This window comes from Neolamprologus brichardi, chromosome 3 (genome assembly GCF_056152115.1).
Source record: "Neolamprologus brichardi isolate AB-2024 chromosome 3, ASM5615211v1, whole genome shotgun sequence".
Classification (NCBI taxonomy): domain Eukaryota; kingdom Metazoa; phylum Chordata; class Actinopteri; order Cichliformes; family Cichlidae; genus Neolamprologus; species Neolamprologus brichardi.
In genome coordinates, this window is record NC_142106.1 from 36,341,511 (window position 1) to 36,363,059 (window position 21,549).

At 41.7% G+C, this 21,549-nt stretch overlaps 2 protein-coding genes and 1 non-coding gene across 4 annotated transcripts; all 3 read right to left on the reverse strand.

Annotated features, from left to right (window-relative positions):
* Positions 1–860: 860 nt before the first annotated feature.
* Positions 861–16,181, reverse strand: dtx4a (deltex 4, E3 ubiquitin ligase a). 2 transcript variants are annotated; one of them, XM_006807728.3, is made up of 9 exons: positions 15,977–16,181; positions 15,528–15,742; positions 12,909–14,103; positions 4,386–4,447; positions 4,083–4,244; positions 3,936–3,997; positions 2,837–3,157; positions 2,644–2,733; positions 861–2,557 (listed from the first exon to the last, which is right to left on the reverse strand). In XM_006807728.3, the coding sequence occupies exons 2-9, from the start codon at positions 15,733–15,735 to the stop codon at positions 2,327–2,329; spliced, it is 2,331 nt and encodes a 776-aa protein (XP_006807791.1). In that variant the 5' UTR covers positions 15,736–15,742; positions 15,977–16,181; the 3' UTR covers positions 861–2,326. The 2 variants fall into 2 exon arrangements, with proteins under 2 accessions (XP_006807791.1, XP_006807792.1); XM_006807729.3 differs by having other exon boundaries at positions 15,528–16,181.
* Positions 16,182–16,821: 640 nt separating this feature from the next.
* On the reverse strand, positions 16,822–16,893 carry trnaa-cgc (transfer RNA alanine (anticodon CGC)). Its single transcript has one exon. It is a non-coding gene; the product is annotated as a tRNA-Ala (tRNA).
* Positions 16,894–17,193: 300 nt separating this feature from the next.
* Positions 17,194–21,261, reverse strand: LOC102785085 (uncharacterized). Its single transcript, XM_035915279.2, has 4 exons — positions 21,175–21,261; positions 20,715–20,814; positions 20,218–20,378; positions 17,194–18,391 (listed from the first exon to the last, which is right to left on the reverse strand). The coding sequence occupies exon 4, from the start codon at positions 18,387–18,389 to the stop codon at positions 17,757–17,759; it is 633 nt and encodes a 210-aa protein (XP_035771172.2). The 5' UTR covers positions 18,390–18,391; positions 20,218–20,378; positions 20,715–20,814; positions 21,175–21,261; the 3' UTR covers positions 17,194–17,756.
* Positions 21,262–21,549: the final 288 nt, after the last annotated feature.

Consider the following 21,549-nt stretch of genomic DNA (forward strand, 5'->3'; position numbering starts at 1 on the left):
GAACACAAAGCTCACATCATCCTTAACTGATTTCTTGAACATGACAATGAGTTCTCTATACTCAAATGTACTCACGGTCACCAGATCTCAATCCAACAGAGGAACTCAGGAATGTGGTGGAACAGGTAACTTACTGAAGTGCTCAGATTACTTTTTGTCTTAAGTGATATCATGTGGCCTGTTATTGGTAGCATTGAAAAAAAGCATCATGTAAATTGTACCTGAGTGGAAAGTACCTGTTAGCTGCAAAGAGCAGACATACCTGCTAGCTAAACGCAGCTCTACAACCTTCATGACACACCAATGAGGAGAATGGTGCTAATGCTAGGATAACTTTTAGTTCACTTACAATTGTTTGGCACCAAATTTTGTGGGAAAGTTGATAAATGCTTCCAATATCAACTAGCTGTAAAATTAGCTAAAGTCAACGCATCCCGAAGCACACTTACAGTAAGCTAAATTCCCCTGAGCAATATAACAAATGTTAGAAATATGGTGTTAATTTTTGTCATCACAAAAATAACTATAATAACAAGTTACTTTATTTAATAAGTAAAGCTGTAATATCTAGCTAACTTTTTAATAGCGTCAGTGTTACAACTCACTGCTAATGTTAACAGACTCAACACAGACATTACTACTGTCCTTGGTCACACACCGGGACTGCTTCTTATCAAAAGCCACTAAAATTTAACCCCGATATCATTTGTTTTTTGTTTTGTTTTTAATATACCTGTTTTTAATAAGTTTTTATCTTAGCAAAACAAAAGTTTAAAGAGCTACCTTCCAAGAAAGTCAAACAGTCAGACTTGATCATCACTTCTTAAAAATAAAAAAAGAAACCAGTTGAGGCTTCAGGCTTTCTCTTTGAACCTTAGAAAAATGTTTAATGCAAATTTATGCACATAAAACATATACATAGAATACAGTGCATACATAAAATATCATAAAGTAAAAATGCTTTTGATGTTGGCCTACATTAGTATGTTGACACATACTGCTGCATTTCTCTTTAACATAACAGTGGACCACTTTGGCCCAAGCTGGACCCACATCAAGATAGTCTTTTAGAACCGCGCATGGCAAACACAAAACATGACAAATACAACCGCTGACCACATTCTGTAGTGTGATTAGAGCATTTGAGGCTGGTGTGTATCCTACACAATAAAAGGAGAAAAAAATACAGTAGATACAAGCTGTTTCCTTTTGACACTAAGTAAAAAACACTGTGCAAATCTGAGCTCAGGCAGGAGGTCCAATCCTAGCTTTTGGGGAATTTACGCCTCCTAGGGGGGTAATGGATTAATCCACGATAGGGTTTCCTATCAGTCATTAACATTAATGCAGATACAAGAAGACATAGAAAGCTGTTAAATACACCCATGCTCTCAGGGCCAAAGGATTCAGGAATGTCAGCTTATTTCTTAAATAGAAAAATACTAAAAAAAAGATTGTTTTTAAAGAAAGGGGCTGGAAAATGGCATATAAAGTATCAGGCAAACTCTGGTACACCAGCAGCTTATCTAAACTTCCCTCCCATGTCTTTGTCTGTCAAGCCAAACCCAAAAACAATACAATGGAACACAGCATATTAAACAAAATGTGAAATTATAGTATAAAAAACATGAATTAATGGAACTGATATAATATAATATAATATATGAAGTATTCATAACATACAAGAACACAAGTTAAAAATCAAACCTAAAAAGGAATGTAGTTCTGGAAAAGTACCACTAGAGGTCAGCAAATATCCATGCTCAGATATCCAGTCAAACATTTGGAGGATTTATCTGCTTCTGCTTGTGGACTAACACTTTAAAAACGACTTAAATTTCACTTCCATTCGGTTCAGCAGCAGCAGGAGTGGTAAACACTTCATCACGTAAGAAAAACAAAATCAGTTAGTTACATTCTTGATATGAAGTCTGACAGTATAAATGACAGTTTTTGTTCCCCCCACAAACTAACAATGACTCGTATGTGCACAGTGGTCTCAAATGTCTCACTGAGTAACATCGGCAACCTTGACACCATTACTGCATCGGGAAAGAAAATGATTCCCCACGTACGTATCAAAACTGACTCATGCAGTCGTAAGAGAAAAAAAAATTGAGTCGCAGCAAATTCTGCTGAAGCTATTTCTGTTGGGGCTTTTGTTTTATAGTCCTTCTCCATCATCTGGTGTAAAAGTTTTCTCTGTTCGTTTCGTCACATTTTGAAAAGAACTGGTCCGTCTAGCTGCGGATCCCCGTCCCAGGATTGTGTTTAAAGACTCACGCCTGGTATCTTCTTGTGTCTTCAGTGCTGTGAATGTCTCTGCTCAGTCTCTGGGTAGACACTCCTCCTCGGTGATGCCCTGAGCTTTGAGCTCTTCGAGGACATTGTCCAAGTGGCCGGGGTCGGGGTACCCATGGCCCGTGAGGTTGGAGCCGAACTCGGTCTTGTGATGCACCTCGTTCCAGATGACCGTGTCGCTCTCACCTGTAGTGCTCGACGTACCCACAGAGAAAATGAGCCTACGATCCCACGCTACCAGAAGCAGCCTCAGAACCTGGAAAGGGTTAATAAAGAACACGTGTTAATATATGACCATCTTACCCATCTGAAATTCAAAAGAAGAGACATTTCTATGTTTACCTTGCGTCCCTTCTCGCTGTCAGGAAGGTAGCAGTGTCTGGGGAACCCACGTGCAGTGAAGGGTTTGCCTGGATTTGGGTGCTCTGGGCCCTGAAGACCAGAATAAGAACAGTTTGTCACTTCGTTCAAAAAGAGACGCATTTATGCTTCTTTTGCTGCTAGCACCACATAAACACCGATATACTGAATCTACCTGGATGCCAGGAGGGATGTTGTATATGATCCGGATGGTTTTGCAGTCTGGGTGGCCAGGCAGGGAGTGCGGGATGACATGGTACTCCATCTTGCCGGGTGGCTGGTTGCCAGTCTTTACTCCGTAAATGGTCTTGCAGGTGGGACACTGCAGGCTGCCGTCCTTGTTGCCGTTATTGTACATAGCAACGAGGCACTGCAGGTGGTACTGGTGACCGCATTGTGCCAGACGACCCACCGACTCGGCCCTGGAGATGCCACCCACACCAGGACCTTTGTAGCCCGATGGTCCGGGCAAGGCCTCCATACAGATGGTGCAATCCTGACATAGAAAGATAAAGTTTGAGTTCTGTCCAATGCAGAAAGATTTTCAAATTATCAGCACGTGCCACCTCATGCTGTTTGAGATAATACCAGTATTTTATGTTATCACATATCTGTAATCCAGTGACTCCAGACATTGGAGTGCTTACATTTGACTTGCGCTGTGTCACTACTACTGCACTATAATAAATGCTGCTCCCTACAAGCTGCAATTAAAGGTAAAATGTTATTCAGGTATTTTTCCCTATATCATCAGAAATATCGTTGTCACAAATTTCCCTAAAATATCACGACACAATGTTGAGGCTACACTGCGCAGCTCTTTTTTAATGTTTGATCACCTCCCAACAACTTTCAGCGCGTGTCATGGCTTTGAGTAGCATTAGTACGCCTTCTACACTTCTACCACGTAAAAATATGAACACCAAAACAACTCTACTATGTAATTTGCTCCTGAAACTGAGAATAGTGCAGATGTGGTTATTTTTCCTCCCAACTTTTTCAGTTATATAATCATGAGTATAAGTCCTGAGCCTCAAAGGGAGAAATTTTTAAAACAATATTTTAAGTTTTTGCTGTATTTTGCTTTGAAAGTATTTTAAAAGTTATTAATAATGAATCCCATCAAAGTCCAACATCATTTTACTGGTCATTATTGTCCCAAACACGGGCTCTGTTCTATATGTTAGATTTCTAAGTGATGTTGCTGGAGGCTATGATGTGTCCATCATAAACAGACTTGCTAGATAAATGCCCTTCATAGGGAGAGAACTCACCTCCTCTGGGGGATTTCGCACTTTCTGGAGGTAGCGCTTCACCACTTCCTCTGGAGTCTTGCCTACAGACAGAAACACAAAATTCAGTGAGAATTCCATTATAGTCACAAAGCACATTTGCTCTTCTTCAAATCACAACTAGCTCACCTTTCCGGGCCTGTTTCTTTGTGGTCTTGCGACAGCAGTGCCCCAACCCCGGGACAGGTTTGAGGTCGCTCTTGCTGACAGGTGGAGGATGAAGCACCAGCTTGGGAGGGCGGGTCAGGCAGACAGGAAGCCCTGCTGCGCTCATCAAGATGCCTGTTATACCTGAATATAGCCAGGAGAGGGGGCATGAGACATACTACTCATACATTCCTATTGCATACACAAAACTGGATGAGCTCTTGTGTTATGAGAATGATCCAGTCTAAATCATTTGGATTGATTCAGGTAGTTAGCATAGGTTACCTGCCAGTGCAGGATGTACAGGACTGGATCCATTCAGGTTCTTCACTGGAACTGTTGGCACTCTGCAACAAGGAAAACAAAGCTGTATGAATCTACTGATCGCTGACACAGGCCAGGTCACCTCCACGCAGACTGAAGAAATCTGATGAGTCACCTGTGAACAGGTGCAGTTAGATACAGCAGATGCTCGCCTCCACCTTACTTAGTGTCAGCAGGTTAAGAAGCTTTTGCCGAGTCAAGTGGAGAAACAAACATGGATCGACATGCTGCCCTATAATTGCCACACATGTTTGGGATTAAATGGCAGCACCAGAGCCTTGGCTGCTTTATTTTCTCAGTAACAATACTTGTAATATCCCAGGGTCGGTGATCACAAAATTATAAACACTTTAAGCTAAAATCCATCAACTCCAACAAAAGCAGCTTTGATTTTTATACAAGGAGGTGACATTACTGTTCATTTTAACCTCCAGTTTTTGTTCAAGATAGGGATGCAACGATACCAATTTTTTCAAACCGATACGATACCGATACTTGGATCTGAGTACTTCGCCGATACAGAGTACAAAAACCGATACTTCTACCACACATACACACACACACACACAAATGCAATGAATTGGAAGACAGGTTTTATTTTATTCTCTGCCGATAATAAATAAAATCTTAATAAAAATGACCACAAATAAATTTTAAGTGAAAAATAAGCACTTCTGTTAAATTATTGCAGAGTCTCCACATTGTAATTTAACAAAATATCACTGAACTATTGGCACTGTCTCGAGCTTTCAGAATAATAAATAAACACTTCTGTTTGGAATAAAATAAATACAAATTAGGTTTGAGAATAAAATAAACTTTTAAATTATTGCAGAGTGTCCAATTGTAAACAAACAAACAAAATAACGAAAGTATTTGGCATTGACGAACAAACTCCTCATCAGTCCACTGTGCCGTTAAACCGAGGACTGACATCGCGCACACACTGCTTGTCTTTACCTCTTTAGAAAGTTTTGGCACCATTATCTCCCTGATGTGTGGGCGGCTGGGAATTTCATATCGCAGCTCGAGTATGCTGAGAAGAATCCTCTGTTTTCCATGACCGGCATTGGCTGGTCATCCAGAGTGATAAAATGAGTCAGAGCCTCTGTTATTTTAACTGCCCGTGGATTTTCTCTTGACATTTTTCATCGCTTTTCCAAAACCTGAGTTAAAGTTGGCTGTTCCGGTCCACACTGCTGACATTTTGTTTAGCCTAGCTACAGCAGCCTCCAGTTTCTCTTTTTTTATCTGGAGCCACCAGTCTCACTCGCCTAACCCTGTGCCTGTTTAGCGCGGGATGTCCCCCTAGTGGCCAATCTAAAAAACTACAAAAATGACAAGCCACCCTCTGATTAATGAAATAAGTTAGTATCGGTTCATGGTATCGGTTAACTTTTACGAGTATGAGTACACACACATTTTACAGTATCGGCCCTGATACCCGATACCAGTATCGGTATCGATGCATCACTAGTTCAAGATATTTAAAAATGCTGTTTAGTATGTCAAATTTGTTATGAACATATTGAAATGCTACAGTAACTTTAAGCACAGCTGTAATGTGTATAGCACACAGGGAGAGTCTGCAGTGAGCGCAGTAACATCACGGCTGTGTCTGACCCATCAGAGGAGCGTACTTACGGTCTGCCACTTTTGATAACAGTCATCGCTCTTGCTCGAAAGTGCCAAAAAATACAAATACAAATACGAGTCAAAAATATTCCAGCAGCGATACGCAGATGATACGTTTTTTAAGCTTCCTTTCCACTCGTTTCTCACTCTTCTGTTCTTTAGTGTGTCAGTGTGTCTGCCCCCGTCTCCCTCTTCCTCTGCCTGTGTGCCGGTGTTAGATCGCTCTCCTCTTTTATAGGCCTAATCCACCTGTTTCCATCTGGTGGCTAAACTCTGGTTGTAGGCCAGCGATTCGTTACAGCAGGGATTACCTGTCAGATGCTACATCACACTGCCAGGCTGCCATAAGGCAGCACCAGGTTGGTGACTGTACGAGTTACAATATGGCGATACAAAAGAATCCCTCTGACTTTAAAAAGCTGATTTAGTACTCTGATGTCGTTAGTGAATCAACATGTACTAAATCTGAAAATCACAAACATAACTACCACACCATGATCAAAGTCACTTAAATTATCTTTCCTCCTGATTCTGACGCTCAGTTTGAAGTTCAGCAGGTCGTTTTGACCACAGCAAAATAGACATGCATGTTAGGGTGACTGGTTTACATGTGGGGTAAACACAGCAGATATAGAGTGTAAAATAAAGGACTCTGCGTATGACTGAAAATGTGGCTTCTAGTCTAAAGTGTTTCGAGTAAGACTACAAAAGCAAACATAAGGCCTGGTTCTAGAATTGGCCTAGTAAAGACTCCAATCCGGCCCACTGGATATATGAAGGAGGGCATACATTTTGGATTTTTAACTGTACTTTTAAGTTTTCAAGCTTTTCCTGCTGATAAAAAAACCCCTCCCCCACAGCCATTCATACTACACCAAAGTAGTTAAGTGAGTGTAAACAATAAAGTTTCTGTTTCTCATCATCTATTTATAGAGATTTCAAAGATTTTTTTTTCAATCAACAAAAACTTTGTTTATAAATACAGGACAGTTTGGGCAGAACATTTTCTGTAATTTTACTCCTTTATCACGTAGAAAAACTGAGATGTGCTGTTGAAATTGCACTTGCACATTGACTGAAAGGAGGGTTTCACCCATCTGGCCCATTTACATTAAGGTCGACTTACCCTGTATGTGGCCCTGCCCTATATAATTCAAGTACTTTTATTCCTTTATATAACTTGATTGTGTTTTTGGTAGTCATCAAATTCAAAATGCATTTCTAGAGCTGAAGATAAATGACTGATACTTTCTTCACTTAATATAGATTCATATAACGTCTTATTTGTGATCGTGACTTAGAAGAAAGTGAAATGTTTAAAGCTTTGGACAGAGCTTTAGATAGATGTGATGACAAATCTGGGAGTCATTTTAACATATGCAGAATTGAACCTGCTTATCTTGAAGTCACTAAAGAAAAATTGAGCTTTTGAGGAACAGTGACTCCTGTGTGACTAGAAGAGCTCAGATTATTCTACAGTTAATAGAATACATAATAAAATGTAAAAAAGACAAGAAAAAAACCTGTAATTTCCCTCTCTAAGTAAATGATGTGATGATGGCATGGAAAACCTCACAGTAAGGAATTACTGGACTGTTCAGGTTCCTGTACTGGTCAATCTGATTACACGGTGCTGTGGCTCTATATTTGTTTGTTTACCAACAAAGTGTCCTAGCTGTGGTATTAACTCCCTCTGAGCATGCTCCTTACGTGACTAAGAAAACTCGACTCGATCTCTAACGGGTAAATGTTGACTGGCATTTTATTTGTGTGTCCGGCGGGAGTAAGTGAGCAGTATGAGGTGGAAGAAAAGTGGAGAAAGGTTAAGAAAACAAGCGGGAGCGTGTCGGCCAGTCACGTTTCTCTGATCTCGGTTAAGCTATCGGCATTAGAGCGGAGTCCATCTGGAGCACTGGATGATGGAAACGCACAAGCCACCGCATATGGCAACACAAGCTCACACCCTGAATCAAATCTAATAAACAAATTGGTTAATTAAAACTCGAAGGAGAAGTAAATCCAGTCATCAGGCTCGAATGATGACACGTTACTTTTTATGGAGACAAGCATAGGCAGTGCAGAAAATGCAGAAAGGGCCCCCAGCAGGTGCGCCGACCAACGGAAACTCTCGTCACTGTGATGCATCTGTGACGCTGAAGACCCCCAACACGCTAACGCCTCACTTACAAACCATCTGCTCAATTTCACTGCAGGCAAACTCTCAACAACAGCTCATCAATCCATCTTCTAAAGGAAATTCTTTTACAAAACAAACTTGCATAGTACTATTTTTTAACTAAACTGCATAAATGCTATAATATTTTTGTTTTTTCAGCAGACTGTTTAAATCCAGTATGAGAGTTCTTTAACATCTTCTAGTACCACACTTCCTCACTTTGTCATCATGTTTTCTTGCTACAGTTTGTATGTACATGTGTCTTGTGCTTCCTTTGTTACTGCAGCATGTGCTCATCTTTTGCGGTCTTAAAGAAATTCTACTTGATCCTCTTCAGAAAGTAAAAGCGAGCTGCTTGGTTAAATTCACTGCAGCTTGAACTCTTCTGTAGATTTGAATAATTAAAGCTCAACAGATAAATATTTTGGACCCAATGACAGCAAAAGAGGATATGTGCAAGGCAAAAAGTCATCAGTGTAGTGATAACCCACATACCTTTTCACGCTGGCGCCAAAAGCCCAGAGACTTCCATGTTAATGTTTTACCAGCTTTAGAACAGGAATGTTTACTAGTTGGTACAAAAAAAATTGTTTGGGCAACTCTATTTAATCTTCCTCTTCATAACAAACTCTCAGAAGGCTCCAGTCATACCTGTCATTAGGGAAAATGTATTGGCCAACCAGCTGGTGGGGGATTGCTGGAGGTTGCTCATTGTCACTCAGTGAGATTGGTTGAAGAGTGCAATGCAAACCAGAAATGGAAAAATGTGAGTTTGGAAAGGTGTTGGTTTCAGCTGCAGTCAAGCGGACATCTTTCAGTCAATGAATTTAGCAATCTGCTTGCAACCAATGCAACTGCAAGGATGGTTTTGGTGAAACACACTCATTGCAACTGTTTCATGCAAGCATTCAGTAACCAGTCACATTTTTCAATACACATTTTTCCCTAGTGGCCAAAAGTTGCCAAGGCGCTCACTGACTGGTCGCTAGGTCTGTGTGACTAACCACTAAACTGTATAAGTGCAACAGATGGATGGTGACACTGGCGGCTTTTTGCTAGGCGTCATTTCAGCTAAACTGAGTCACTGAACTGGTATCTCAAGTGCATTTGTAGAGAAATCTTAATGCAGTTATCTGAAAATGGTAGCTAATCATACTAACAGAAATTCCAATAAGTCTGTAGTCAAGTCTTAATAAGTGAACTTCTATCTTATTACTAACTCATTACTATTTAGCAGGTTATCTGTTTCTGCGCATTACACCTTTACAATTTTTGGATGCAGCTTTCTAACATCAGTGGATAATTTAGCTCACCATCCTTTGCCACAAAAAGAAAAATAAGAATAAAGGAAAACATAATTGCTGGGGCCAACACGCTACAATTAAGACTTCAAAACTGGAAGTCTGACTATATACAAGTCTGGAAAATATCCTCTTACATGATTTTATTATCATTATCATTTTGTACATGGGCATGATTTAGGGTGTGGTTACTCTGTGACTGACAATTTACTACTATAAGCCCATGTTTCATATACAGCCTGGTTGACAGTTTACTCTATATAATGAATGCAACCTTAAAATTAACTGAGGACCGTGGCGCCGAGTAGTGTCAAACAGTAACAGTTTAAATTTTTGAATGATAAGAAAAATTACAATTTGAAGTAATTTCTGTTAAGACTTTACCCTAATCCCCCAGCAGAATTCATTTTGCTAAAAATAATGACATGTAATTTCCTTCTGTGAATAATATTATTTCACAGCAGGTGAAAGGTCCCACTGGAAGGTGAAGCAGCAATTCAATGATGTTAAATGCCTCACAGGGGCAATAACTCCTGATTGTTGTACTTTCTTAATTACTTACTTTTTTAAAAAGGGTGAACTTAATTATCCACACATTTCAATGGATTTAAATAATGACTGGTTTCAGCGGGTTTAAAACAGTTTGGATGTGACCGCGCTTGTGTTTCATGGATATGGGGATAAAGCAGTGAGCAGGCTGGCAGGATCAGAGCGATTCTGAATCGGTGACGTCGGTGGTTTTACTGCAGCAGCAGGTGTGACCATCTGCTGGACTCTCACCTGATATGTTTAAAGAATTGCTCTGTCATACAGCTCGCCTGACACAAAATGCAGAGATTAACGAGGCAGAAATATTAATCCTGCTGTGATTGGTGTTAATCTGAGGCTTAGCTGGTGTAAAAACTGGTGTTTCACTGAGGTTGTTTCAGTTAATGCCAGGATTCAGACAGTTGGGTCACTGTGCTGGGGCACGAATGGATTAGGTGACATGGAAATGATTTTTCAGTGTGTGGTTATGTGTCTAATGTTTGGAACTAGAAACCAGGTCTATGCAGAGCAGTATGCACGCATGCATTTTCTCTGCATGTCTGCAGTTTTATATATAAAACAGCTACCTAAGTAATAAGAGACATTCACTCAGTCACAGTGAACGCCACAAACAACTCCAGCTGCAAACTAAACACAACAACGGTGTTTTTTTTTAAAAAAATTCTAGTTATACAGCAAGAACAGTGCACCTCCATCTGACCATGAACAGACATCCAACTAACCAGCGCCTTCTGGCTCCGACACGTGGATACTGCGACTTCCTTCATTAATCCTCATGCACTCAGTTCGTCAACACCGGAAGATCATGCGGTCATAAAGCGACACTACAGCATGTTACTGTTAATTGTATGTATACTCTTTGCTGAGTGGTGCTGCAGTAAAGGCAACGCCTATGCCTATTTTTAAATCCTAGTTTTTATACCATTAATCCTCCTGATATATTGCATTCATTAGCAAATATTTAGATAAATTCCCACTGCATGGCACTTTTTAGTTTAAGTTACAGCTAACACCATGCAAAAAGTTCCAGATGACATGTATAGAAATTGCTGTAGATTCATGGATTTCAGTATATTACAGGAAAACATTTGGTTGCATGTATATATCTATTTATTTTGTTTAATTTTAAACAGGAGTGCAATCAGCAGTTGGGAGCTCCTTGTCTTCAGTCAAAATACAAGGGCCTTTATTTTAATGATAACTGTGGCTGCTAGCTACCATAATTATTTTGGTCACCATGATGTTGTTTGATGCACAGTTACAGGCAGTAGAGTGACTTGACAAAACGTTACTTTCATTATTTTACTATAGAAATTTGTTTTTACAATAATTTAAAATTACGACTTTAGCAGCTACACAGCTGATGTCTGTCCACTAAAATGTTCCTTACTGGAATTTTCTAAATTCTTATCAAGATTTTCAGTGACACGTTTTGGACATCCCTGACTTGTTTTACAAGCATTCAAAAATGTTTCTTGATGCATCTTTGAGTATCTTTACATCACATTACACCACATCCACATTTTTTATATTTAATTGTACCAAAGGGTTTTTTAACCATGTTATCCAGACAATTCAGTAAATCTGCTTTGTGAATCAAGCTTGAACACTCTTACCAACCCATCTCTTAGAGTTAAGTACTTGCAAACTAAGTTTTTATCCATCATGAGTACATCCAGGCAGGTTCCTGGTCCTACATTCATTCTGTACTTTTAAAACAAGCTCAGACATATAGCCAGAGTCAACAACTGTCCTCAGCGACAACATTTCAGTAAATTCTGGATTTCTTACATTTTATGTTACAAAGTTATAAAAGCTGTTTAAGTTGAGCCTGATGTTTCTTTACACATAAAGAGGAAAAAAAGCTGGATCAGGTCATCATTAATTGAAAGACTAGCAACGAATACCAGAGTTCTTCTATTTAAGTGACAGATACGAACTATTCATGACGCTGTTTTGACAACATCCTCACTTTACTTTGATTTAAGATTACACTTGTGCTACTGTGTGTTTGTAGAGCTTTACCACCATTTGCTGTTTGCGTGATTAATCTCTGGAATGTGCAAACACTTGAGAGAGCCCACTTTGTTCTCTATGAATGCCCTTCATTGTATTTCCGTGAAAGTAATTGAGCCTGGTGGACTTTGTCACAAAGATTAAAGGCTCAGAAATACTAATGAGCATCGATGTCAGACATGGTTGTTTGGGGCTGTCACGGCGTAATGACAGCCCCAAACAAATAGGAAATTGCTGTCTAAAGATATTTTCTTTTTACATGTCTTGATGCCTGATTGGGCTTTTTTGTGTAAAGTGAACTGGCATGAGATCTTATGACCAGAAACATTTCATGTATTTAGTATTACATAGTGTTAGTGCTTGGATCATGATTTGTAGGTACCTTTCATATCATATGAGCATTTTTATACTGCTGGTCTATCTGGAAACAATTCACATGATATACCAGGAGAGCATGCAAGGCAAAATACACCAAGGAACTGCAGGCTGTGAAAAAACAGATGTGAAATTGTTGTGACAAAAATACAAGTACCTTAGAAAGTTATTTGTTAAATTTCCATGTACTGAAAACATGGTTTACAGGAACTTTACAACCTTTGTTTTGCTGACAGAGCATATGACAGAGAAGCTCAGAAAAACACATAAGCCTGTCATTCAGAAGTGTGGAAGGCATGTTTAATTTCACAGCTGACGTGTTGAAGTGTGGAGTGAGTGAGAGGGTTCTCATCATTGATAGGTTTTGCAGGATACGAGCAGGTTCTGCGTACAGAGACAGGTGCTGAAACATTACAGCGTATTTCTACTCACCCAGAGGCGATAAGGGCACGCGACTGAGCCATGGCGATACGCTGCAGCGCGGGACGGCTCAGCCCTGCGAGGCTAGACCGAGGTGGCAGGGGCGCCGCGCAGGCAGCGGCCGCGGCAGCACCGGATGAAGACACCGGACCCAGGACACGGGCAGAAGGTGACGGGGTGCAGGTGGATGTAGCTGTGGAGATGAGAGGTGGCCCTGAGGCAGGTGCTGTGGGGGCAGAACAGGAAATGGAGAGAGAGGAGACAGAGGTGGAAGGGTGAGGGGTGGAGGTGGTGGAAGATGATAGCGTAGTGGAGGGTGGGGGGGGCGGTGGCAGCGGTGGTGGGAGAGGAGGAGGTGGGGGCCTTGTGGAGGAGATGGAGAGACCAGCTGTGGCTGACCCAAGAAGGGAAAGAGAATGGGTGAAGCCTCCTCCGTAGCCAAGGCTCGTAGTGCCAACGCTGCTAGCACCAACCATGCTCATACCTCCTGCACCTCCCATACCACCTATGTTGAATCCACCTGTCGCCCCAACCATGGATGTCCTGTGGGGGGAAAGCGACCTCGACAGGGTTGGAGGCCGAGGGAGGGTTAGTGAATAAGAGCCTCCTGGGATGGGCAGGCTGCTTAGTTTGGGACTTGGTGGTTTAGTCTGTGGTGGTCTTCGACCGAGAGTGTGAGCGGTCGACATAGTGCCTGCTTTGACACTTAGCACCAGCATACACTGCTGACAGGCGCATGGCTGTCCCAAGGAAGTGATGGCTGAAGCCGGGAGCGCCCCGCTGGGGTACGCACTCCCGTTTCCAGTCCCACTGCTACTCATCCGGATCCCCATGCCCACTCCAGATACATCAACACCTAGAAGTCCTCCGTGTCCAGGCATGGACGTTGGCCCCCAGGCATGGTGAGACTTGGGTAGTGGCCCAGATACCAGCGGGTAAGCCAGATCAGAACGGCGCTGGATGCGTCTGCAGCGCTGCGTTTGCCCATTGATTTGGGTCATACTTTCGAAGTCAATGAGGTAGCAGAAACCCAGCGGCGCCAGGTCCAGCCAGGGCTGCTGACGGTCGCGTGCTGCCTGGATTGCAATGCCCACCTCAGTGTCGTATGCCGTCCAGCTGCCAGCGTCGTTCTCCCACTCCCACAACCAGCCCTGGCCTGGCGCTGATGTGGGGTCGTAGAAGCTGCGTCGCACCGGTCTTAGGGTACCTGAAGAACACGCCACAATGGACTGAATTACTGAACAGTAAACTATATTAGTATACATTAAAAAGAAGACTTGTACTGTGAATATGAAGTTCCGTAGCGACTTTTCACTGAGTCTGCTCAACATGACGCCAGGCGATGAAAAGTAGACGCGAGACGAGGAATGCGAATGCACTACAATTTGCTGCGGACAAGTAGATTACAACCATAACAAATTCTACATGTCTGTGTTTGCTTGCTAAGAATTTGGGCAAACAGGTTGCCCCTGGTAACAGCACATGGTGTTCTGAATTCCGATTGGCTGGCAGCCTTGATCCGACCCAAAGCTGACTGTGTTTGCTTTCCCTGGGTGTCTAGAGAAACTCCACAGAGTCTCTATACTGTAAAAGCTCCCCACATCAAATCCCGGCTTCCGACAGCACTGCATACGTTGCGTTAAGAATGATGCTTCACACTAGAGCCTCTTCACTGGCAACAATAACAGGGAAAAACAGAAAACCGTACAAATTCTGTGAAATAACACTTTTCACAACTGTGACTCTGGAGCTTTAACATTGCACACTACTAATGAACACACAAAACATAAAGCACTGTTGAGCACACGAGGCCTGCCACGCACAGACGCATAATAATATGGGCTCATTCACGAATTCTGCTCCTGTCAACCCCATTTTTTCAGTGTCCTCGCACTCCTGAAATTCCTCTCCTCCTCTCTTGCTGCTACTGCTTTTCTTCTTCAGACTGGGGCACCCTGCCTGTCTCCCTCATTTCAGCCTGGTTTCGGGTTTAGAAAATAAACCACACAAAAGCTTTTATCAGCCAGTGCTGAGAGAAGGCCAATGTTGGGGTGTCTGCCAAAAAGAGGGGGGGAAAAGGGGGGGGGGGGGGTCTGACAATCCCCTTCTTTGTCTTATACCACCCTGCCTGGCCTGCTCGGTGAAGTTGTGGCAGATCACCTCTTGTGTCTCCTGGAAGACAATACAGAGGGCCGGGTTTTGCAATGAAAACCTTCCCATGCATGGGCAAGCACACACTTCCTGCCAGGAATGACTCACTTCAGAGCTGACACCTTTCAAAATCCAACCTCTTCAATGCTGGAGTGCACAAATCTAGGGGCGGTGTGGAAGGGGGGGGGGGGGGGGGGGGGGTGTCACTGAACTGGTGAAGCTGGCAATTCAATGATTTGAGATTTTAAGATGAAAATAATTCAATTTATGTCACTGAGTGAGATCTTTAGACCACAGCAGCTCACTAAACCCATCAACTTCTGCAGGATGATTATCAATAACAACCCGCCAGCATAAAAAAAAGAAAAAAAGGCCTCCACCTCAGACTCAGCTTCAGCATTACACCCCCCCACCACCGCTCGTTCTCTCTCTCTCTAACACACCCTCCCTCTCGCCCCTCTCCCCCCTCCCGTTTCTCACCTGTGTCCTGTCGGAACTGGTGCATGGAATGCAAATCGATGATGTAGGGCGAGAGGCGAGAGTCCACCTGACCGAGGACGACACTACCACAGCGCGGGTCGCTCCGGATGACTGCCTCGATGTGATGACAGACAGCCGGGCTGTAGGGCCGCCAGCGTCCGTGCTCGTTCAGCCATTCCCATACCACTACGGCGGATGCTAGTAACATCCTACTCCTGGAAAGACAGAAAAACAAAAACAAAAACAAAAAATGACAATACCGAGGCACAAATGAAGGAGAAGCCGGGGCGACGGGTGTTTAAAGGTACCCCGCTGATGCCTCTCCGCCGCGCAGCCCTGCGCACAGCGGCGCTGCATCCATCTTGGACAGTTTGCAACCCAGATGTGTTTTCAGTGCTATCTGTGCTTCTAAGTGCATCTTTCGGGATGACAGCACATGCAATCCGTACCTTCCATGTTTGTAGTTTCGGAGGTGCAGCAATTATTAGGTCCTTTTATTGCACGGGGGAGATACAGAGCGTTTCGTGGAAGCAAAGACAGAACAGAAGCCTTCCAGGATGGTTGCATTTTACTCCCTATGCAGATGAGTGACGTCTACCGAAATCAATTCTCAGCCACAGTCAAGTTTGGGTGAGAGGAGAAAATGCAACTTGGATGCTCACGGTGGTGCGGCGGTGGTGAATTAGGTTACTGTGATGAACCGATTTTCATAGTAAATTGTAAGATTTAAAATAATAATAATAATAATCAGACCAAAAACGGAGGATTCTTTTTTAAAAATAGATTTTTAATATTTACCCCGTTAAATCGTCCCCTCCTGTAAAAAAAAAAACAAAACAAAAAAAACACTGCTTTGTAGAGTAGTTTGTTTAGTATTGATCCACCAATATCACTGTAAGAATGATGTAAAATCCCGTGTTACATAATCGCTCTAATAACTTTTCGGTACACTAAGTTTGGAGTTAGCTTTACTTATTGGCTCATCCAAAATGCATCCATCGACCAGCTCTCACTTAACTATCAGGTACTGGACCGGCGAAAATAAATTTTTGACACTCGCGTGTATGAACACCCCCACGCCTCCAAGGCATCCACCGTCCAATCACATTCGAGCACGGGCTGCTTTGGGCCAATCGCAAACGTACCTCACCTCGCGCACACATTGAGGTGACGGTGTTTGGGATATTGTTATGCCGTATTGCTTTAAATTTTTTACTTCTTCTGTGACTTCTATTACAATATTGCACTTTATAGCATTTACAACTTATACGGAAATAAAAGTTGAAAAAATCTTTGGAGATGCCGGGGATTGAACCCGGGACCTCATACATGCGAAGCATGCGCTCTACCACTGAGCTACATCCCCATTGGCTGAATGATCAACAAGGAGAGAATTTATCTGTAACTCATGGCTGTACCGCTATTGTGGCTGATTTTGGTATGATTACGACATTAATATTGAAAGTTATATTGTTATTTATATGTATTTGCTCCGGTTACAGGAAACTTGTGGCTTACCGCTAGCATGTTTTTTCTCTAAAACCCTAAAAACATAAAACACGGAAGAATTTTAGCTTCGTCATGCTATGATCACGCTATGCACACATGCTTCCGCTGATAGTATTACTACATGTTTTATATATTTTTAAAGTATACAATTCATTCGTATTTTCAGTATGTGGTTTATTAAATTTTCAACCATTTACACACCATATGAAATGTATGTTGACTTAAAGTTTGATCGGTTACATTCACTTGTTTTTCATTAAAACAAATAAAGCATTATTTTGTTCTCACTATATTTAATTACTATTCTTTTTTTATTTCTACAAACGGCATAAAGAACAACAAAAACAGAGCAGAAAACACTAAAAAAAAGTTTCCAGTTTTCAATTTCTTATGTAGATTAAAATAAACATTTAAAGCAAAAAAGTATAAACAAGTATTGTTTTTTTACACTTTACAGTTACAATCTAGAGCACCCCTGTATGTTTATATAACTGCTTTATTCATCAAAACAATTTGACCAGAGGAAAGCAAGGTCGGTGAGGTCATGAGAGTTTAAAGCTCTTTGGGTTTAATGGGTGGGTGCATGTATCTTTTATTTAATTTAATTTTTTTAGACTAATAGAAGGAATTTGCAGTGGGGAGACATTTAGGGGATGAAGCTGGTGTTTGTGAAATCCTGATTTTGGCAGTTTCCTCAGTCTTATTCATTATTTGTGATTCTCACAACGCCGTCACGTCACCTTTACCCTCACCACCTTCTTCAGACCAGATCGCACTTCCAGAGAACTGCTTTAGATCTATCAGCAATCCCGGCCCTCCACTTGCCTCAGCTTTACTCTGCTCTTCTCCCACTTTCTCCTCCTTTTCTTCACTTTTATCCTCCGTCTCTCCCTCTGGCTCAGACTCATCGTTAAGTTTGGTTTGCTCTCCTGCCTCTGAACTCCCAATACTTGAGTTATCATTTGAAGTATTACTTTCTTTCTCCTTAGCATTACCAGACCGGTCCGTGTCGTTGTCCTCCTCTTCTTCATCTCCCTCTGTGTCACTCTCCTGACTACCACCACTATCCACCTGTTCTTCTTCATCTTGGACTTCCTGCATTTCCTCCCCTTCCTCTTCTTCATCACTTCCAGGCCACAGCTGGACCCCAAGACGTGCCCCCACAGCTAACGCTGCACTTCTCGCCTGGTCCCTGAGACCTCCTTCCTTGTAGACGATGCGTCGGACTGTATATTCCCCTTTAGCCTCCCTGTTCAGCTTCTTGTACAGTACAAAGAGCACAACAAGGAGGACTAATAGGAGGAATAAAAGGCCCAGCACCAATGGAGTGCTGTTTTGTTCAGAATTCCCCATCCCTGAAGGAAGGACAAAGAAGAGGTTTAGAATAAGTATGAACACATGGGGAATCAATTCATTTTCATAAATGTTTTGGTGATGTAGGATTTCAGAAAACACATGTTTACATTCTTGCAGAGTTAGATTAGAAAAATGACATTTTACATCATTCTCGTTTCATTTAATTGAAGCCTGAAATCTGATAGACTAGCGAAATACGAAGGGTGCAGTATAAGGAAATCAGTCACAGGTGGACACAAGGGCCAAAGCTGATGTATAAATTCCTATATGATTTTTTTTCTTCATAAAATCCATTAGGCATTTGAAGATGGCTGTCGACATAGCCAAGTAAAATCTCTTTCAAGCAATAATAATAATAATGGATTGGATTTATATAGCGCTTTTCAAGACACCCAAAGCGCTTTACAATTCCACTATTCATTCACTCTAACATTCACACACTGGTGGAGGCAGCTACAGTTGTAGCCACAGCTGCCCTGGGGCAGACTGACAGAAGCGAGGCTGCCATATCGCGCCATCGGCCCCTCTGGCCAACACCAGTAGGTGAAGTGTCTTGCCCAAGGACACAACGACCGAGACTGTCCGAGCCGGGGCTCGAACCGACAACCTTCCGATTACAAGGCGAACACCAAACTCTTGAGCCACGATCGCCCCATGGCTTGCCTCTTTGAATGATCTTAATGTGAAATCATATGCATTCAATCAATAACTTGCCAACAGGGTGTGAGGTGTAATATATATTTATCTGGATTTGTATGTGAACATTAAAAATGTGTCTGTGGGTGGAGCTTGCAGTGGAAAGACTGCTCGGTCTAGCAGGAGCAAACCATGGTCAAGTACTAACTAACCTTGTCCTTTTCATAGTCTATCTTGATTCGTTAAATGAGAGACCCATTGTAACGGATAGCTGCGCATTAATCACCTCACAGTAAGCAGGTTCTGGGTCTGAATGTGTGCAGAAGTGCTTGTGAGGTTAGCTGGTGGTTTAAAGTTGGATGAACATGTGTCATTGCAATTATTTCATTTTACAAAGGCGCTCCGAAGACATTTTTTAACTCATAAATTTGACTCTCTTATAGTCAAAAAGAGTCAAACCTGTGAACTTTATCCACCAGTTGAAATTCTGCAGTGAAATGGCTGAAAATAATGATCAAATTGCATAAATTAGAAATTTTCAAAATTCTAGACAAAGACGCAATTCTTGGCACTTATATCCACTTTTGAAAGTTTGTTTCAGTTGTCTGCTGCATTACAGTTTGCTTCGGTCCCAAGAACACCAGCTAAGAATAATTCTGACACAACAAACTAAATCTGACAGTTGCGTTGTGTGCAAATTAAAAAAAAGAAATAGCAAGCAAGATTTACAGCTGCTTTAGGCCTTTTTTCAAACACAACAGCTGTGTGTTTTTTTCTAACACTGCTTAGCAAAGCTAACTGTCTGCATCATCTTCATATTTCTACATATGACAGTAATATGATTTTTTTTTTATCAAACTCTTGCCAAGAAAGTCAATAACACTGTTTATCACACACACAAAAAACAAGCGCTTCTAAAAATAGGTAAATTTTTAGCTTTAAGAGCAGCTTTCACTGTTTATTTTAGCAAGGGTGTGCCTTATCACTTAAAACAATGCAGTGTGTGCACTTGAGGGAACACAAAAGCAGAAAGCTGTTTCTCTCTTTGCACTTTTAAACCATGGAAACCAAGAGTCTGTCACAGACTTTGTGTAGGGCTTCTGAACTCATTGTCAGTCCACTTTTAACTTTTTGCAACGACACAAATCTGACTTTGCTACAATTAAATGTAATTAAAAATGTGCATTACCTCCTTAGGAAGAAGTTACAGTTGAATTAAAGAAAAAAAATTCCCGGATGGCTTGGAGTCTCAGTTACAGGCTGAACTTTACAGTCACAAACTCCTGGTGCTTTCAAAGCAGCTGTGAACTTGTCATCAGGAGATCCATTGGTGAATTTTATACTCAGGATCTAAACATGAAATTAAAAAAGAGATAAATTAACAAAGCATGCTTATGGCTAGAGGTTCACATCACTTAACGCTGCACAAAACCGGCAATGGTACTACTGAAATGCACTATCATCTGAACAGCAAGTGCACAATATTGCACGATTTACGATGAAGCATCACTAATTGTAGCTTTCTAAATCGAGAGGAAACATTGATGCATTGCTCAGCGTTAACCTGAAACTTTTTCTCCATATACAAATGTGTTCTTTGCACATTAAAATTTAGAATTTTTTTTTAAATCAATCTTTACCAAAACATAACACAGGCTCACGGGTTATAGTTATATACATACTCACACTGGAGATGTAACAGGAAGTCTGCCCTTGTTAAACTCTAAACTGTGTTCACTAGGATGACAGGAAGCTTTGCAGACCGCTCAGAGCGTTTGCTGGTTTCCTGTCAAAATGATAATTGAACAGCATCAGTCAGCCCGCCATGGGTGGAAACTTTTTCACTCGGCGTTCATCAGACTGAGAGCCGACATCAACTATTGCAAAAGTAATCAAGAACTAAAGCAGGTCCACTTACAAAGAGCAATTAAAGCCAAAATGGATCAGAGTAACTGATCTAAGTTGCAAATTATTGCCTGAGGTGCTGTAATTGTACCTCACATGTAGCTTAGCATAGATTAAATAAATGCTTCAAGTACTTCAAAATCCAAAGTATTAAAAATCACAACAGGGGAAAAGCAGACAAAGCAGTTTCAGTGTAAAAGATGTGCGCAGCAAAAATGAGCTTAACCCCCGAAAAACTTACCAAAGTTGTGAGTGAGAGATACTGTTTGTGTTGCTGGAGAGCGAAGAATGGCAAAGAGGCTGACTTGTGTCATTTAGGGTGTGTTAGAACGAGTGCGACAGCGTTCGCGCTGAGAAGAAAAAGAAGAAGAAGAAAAAAAGTGAGAGAGAGAGAGACAGCAGGGGGGTGATGCATGACATGTGATGCAGAAAGTGCTCGCTGAAGCCCTCTGAGGAGGCGGTGAGAGCAGAGATTAAAGAGAGACTTTGATGGGGTGTGGTGATGAGCACAGATAAGGAAACGCACAATTATTTATGGAAAGAGGAAGGTGCAAATTTGAATTTGTTCCTTGCGAGGTTGACAAGTCACTTGAAAACTGCAGGTGTGAAGTCTGTG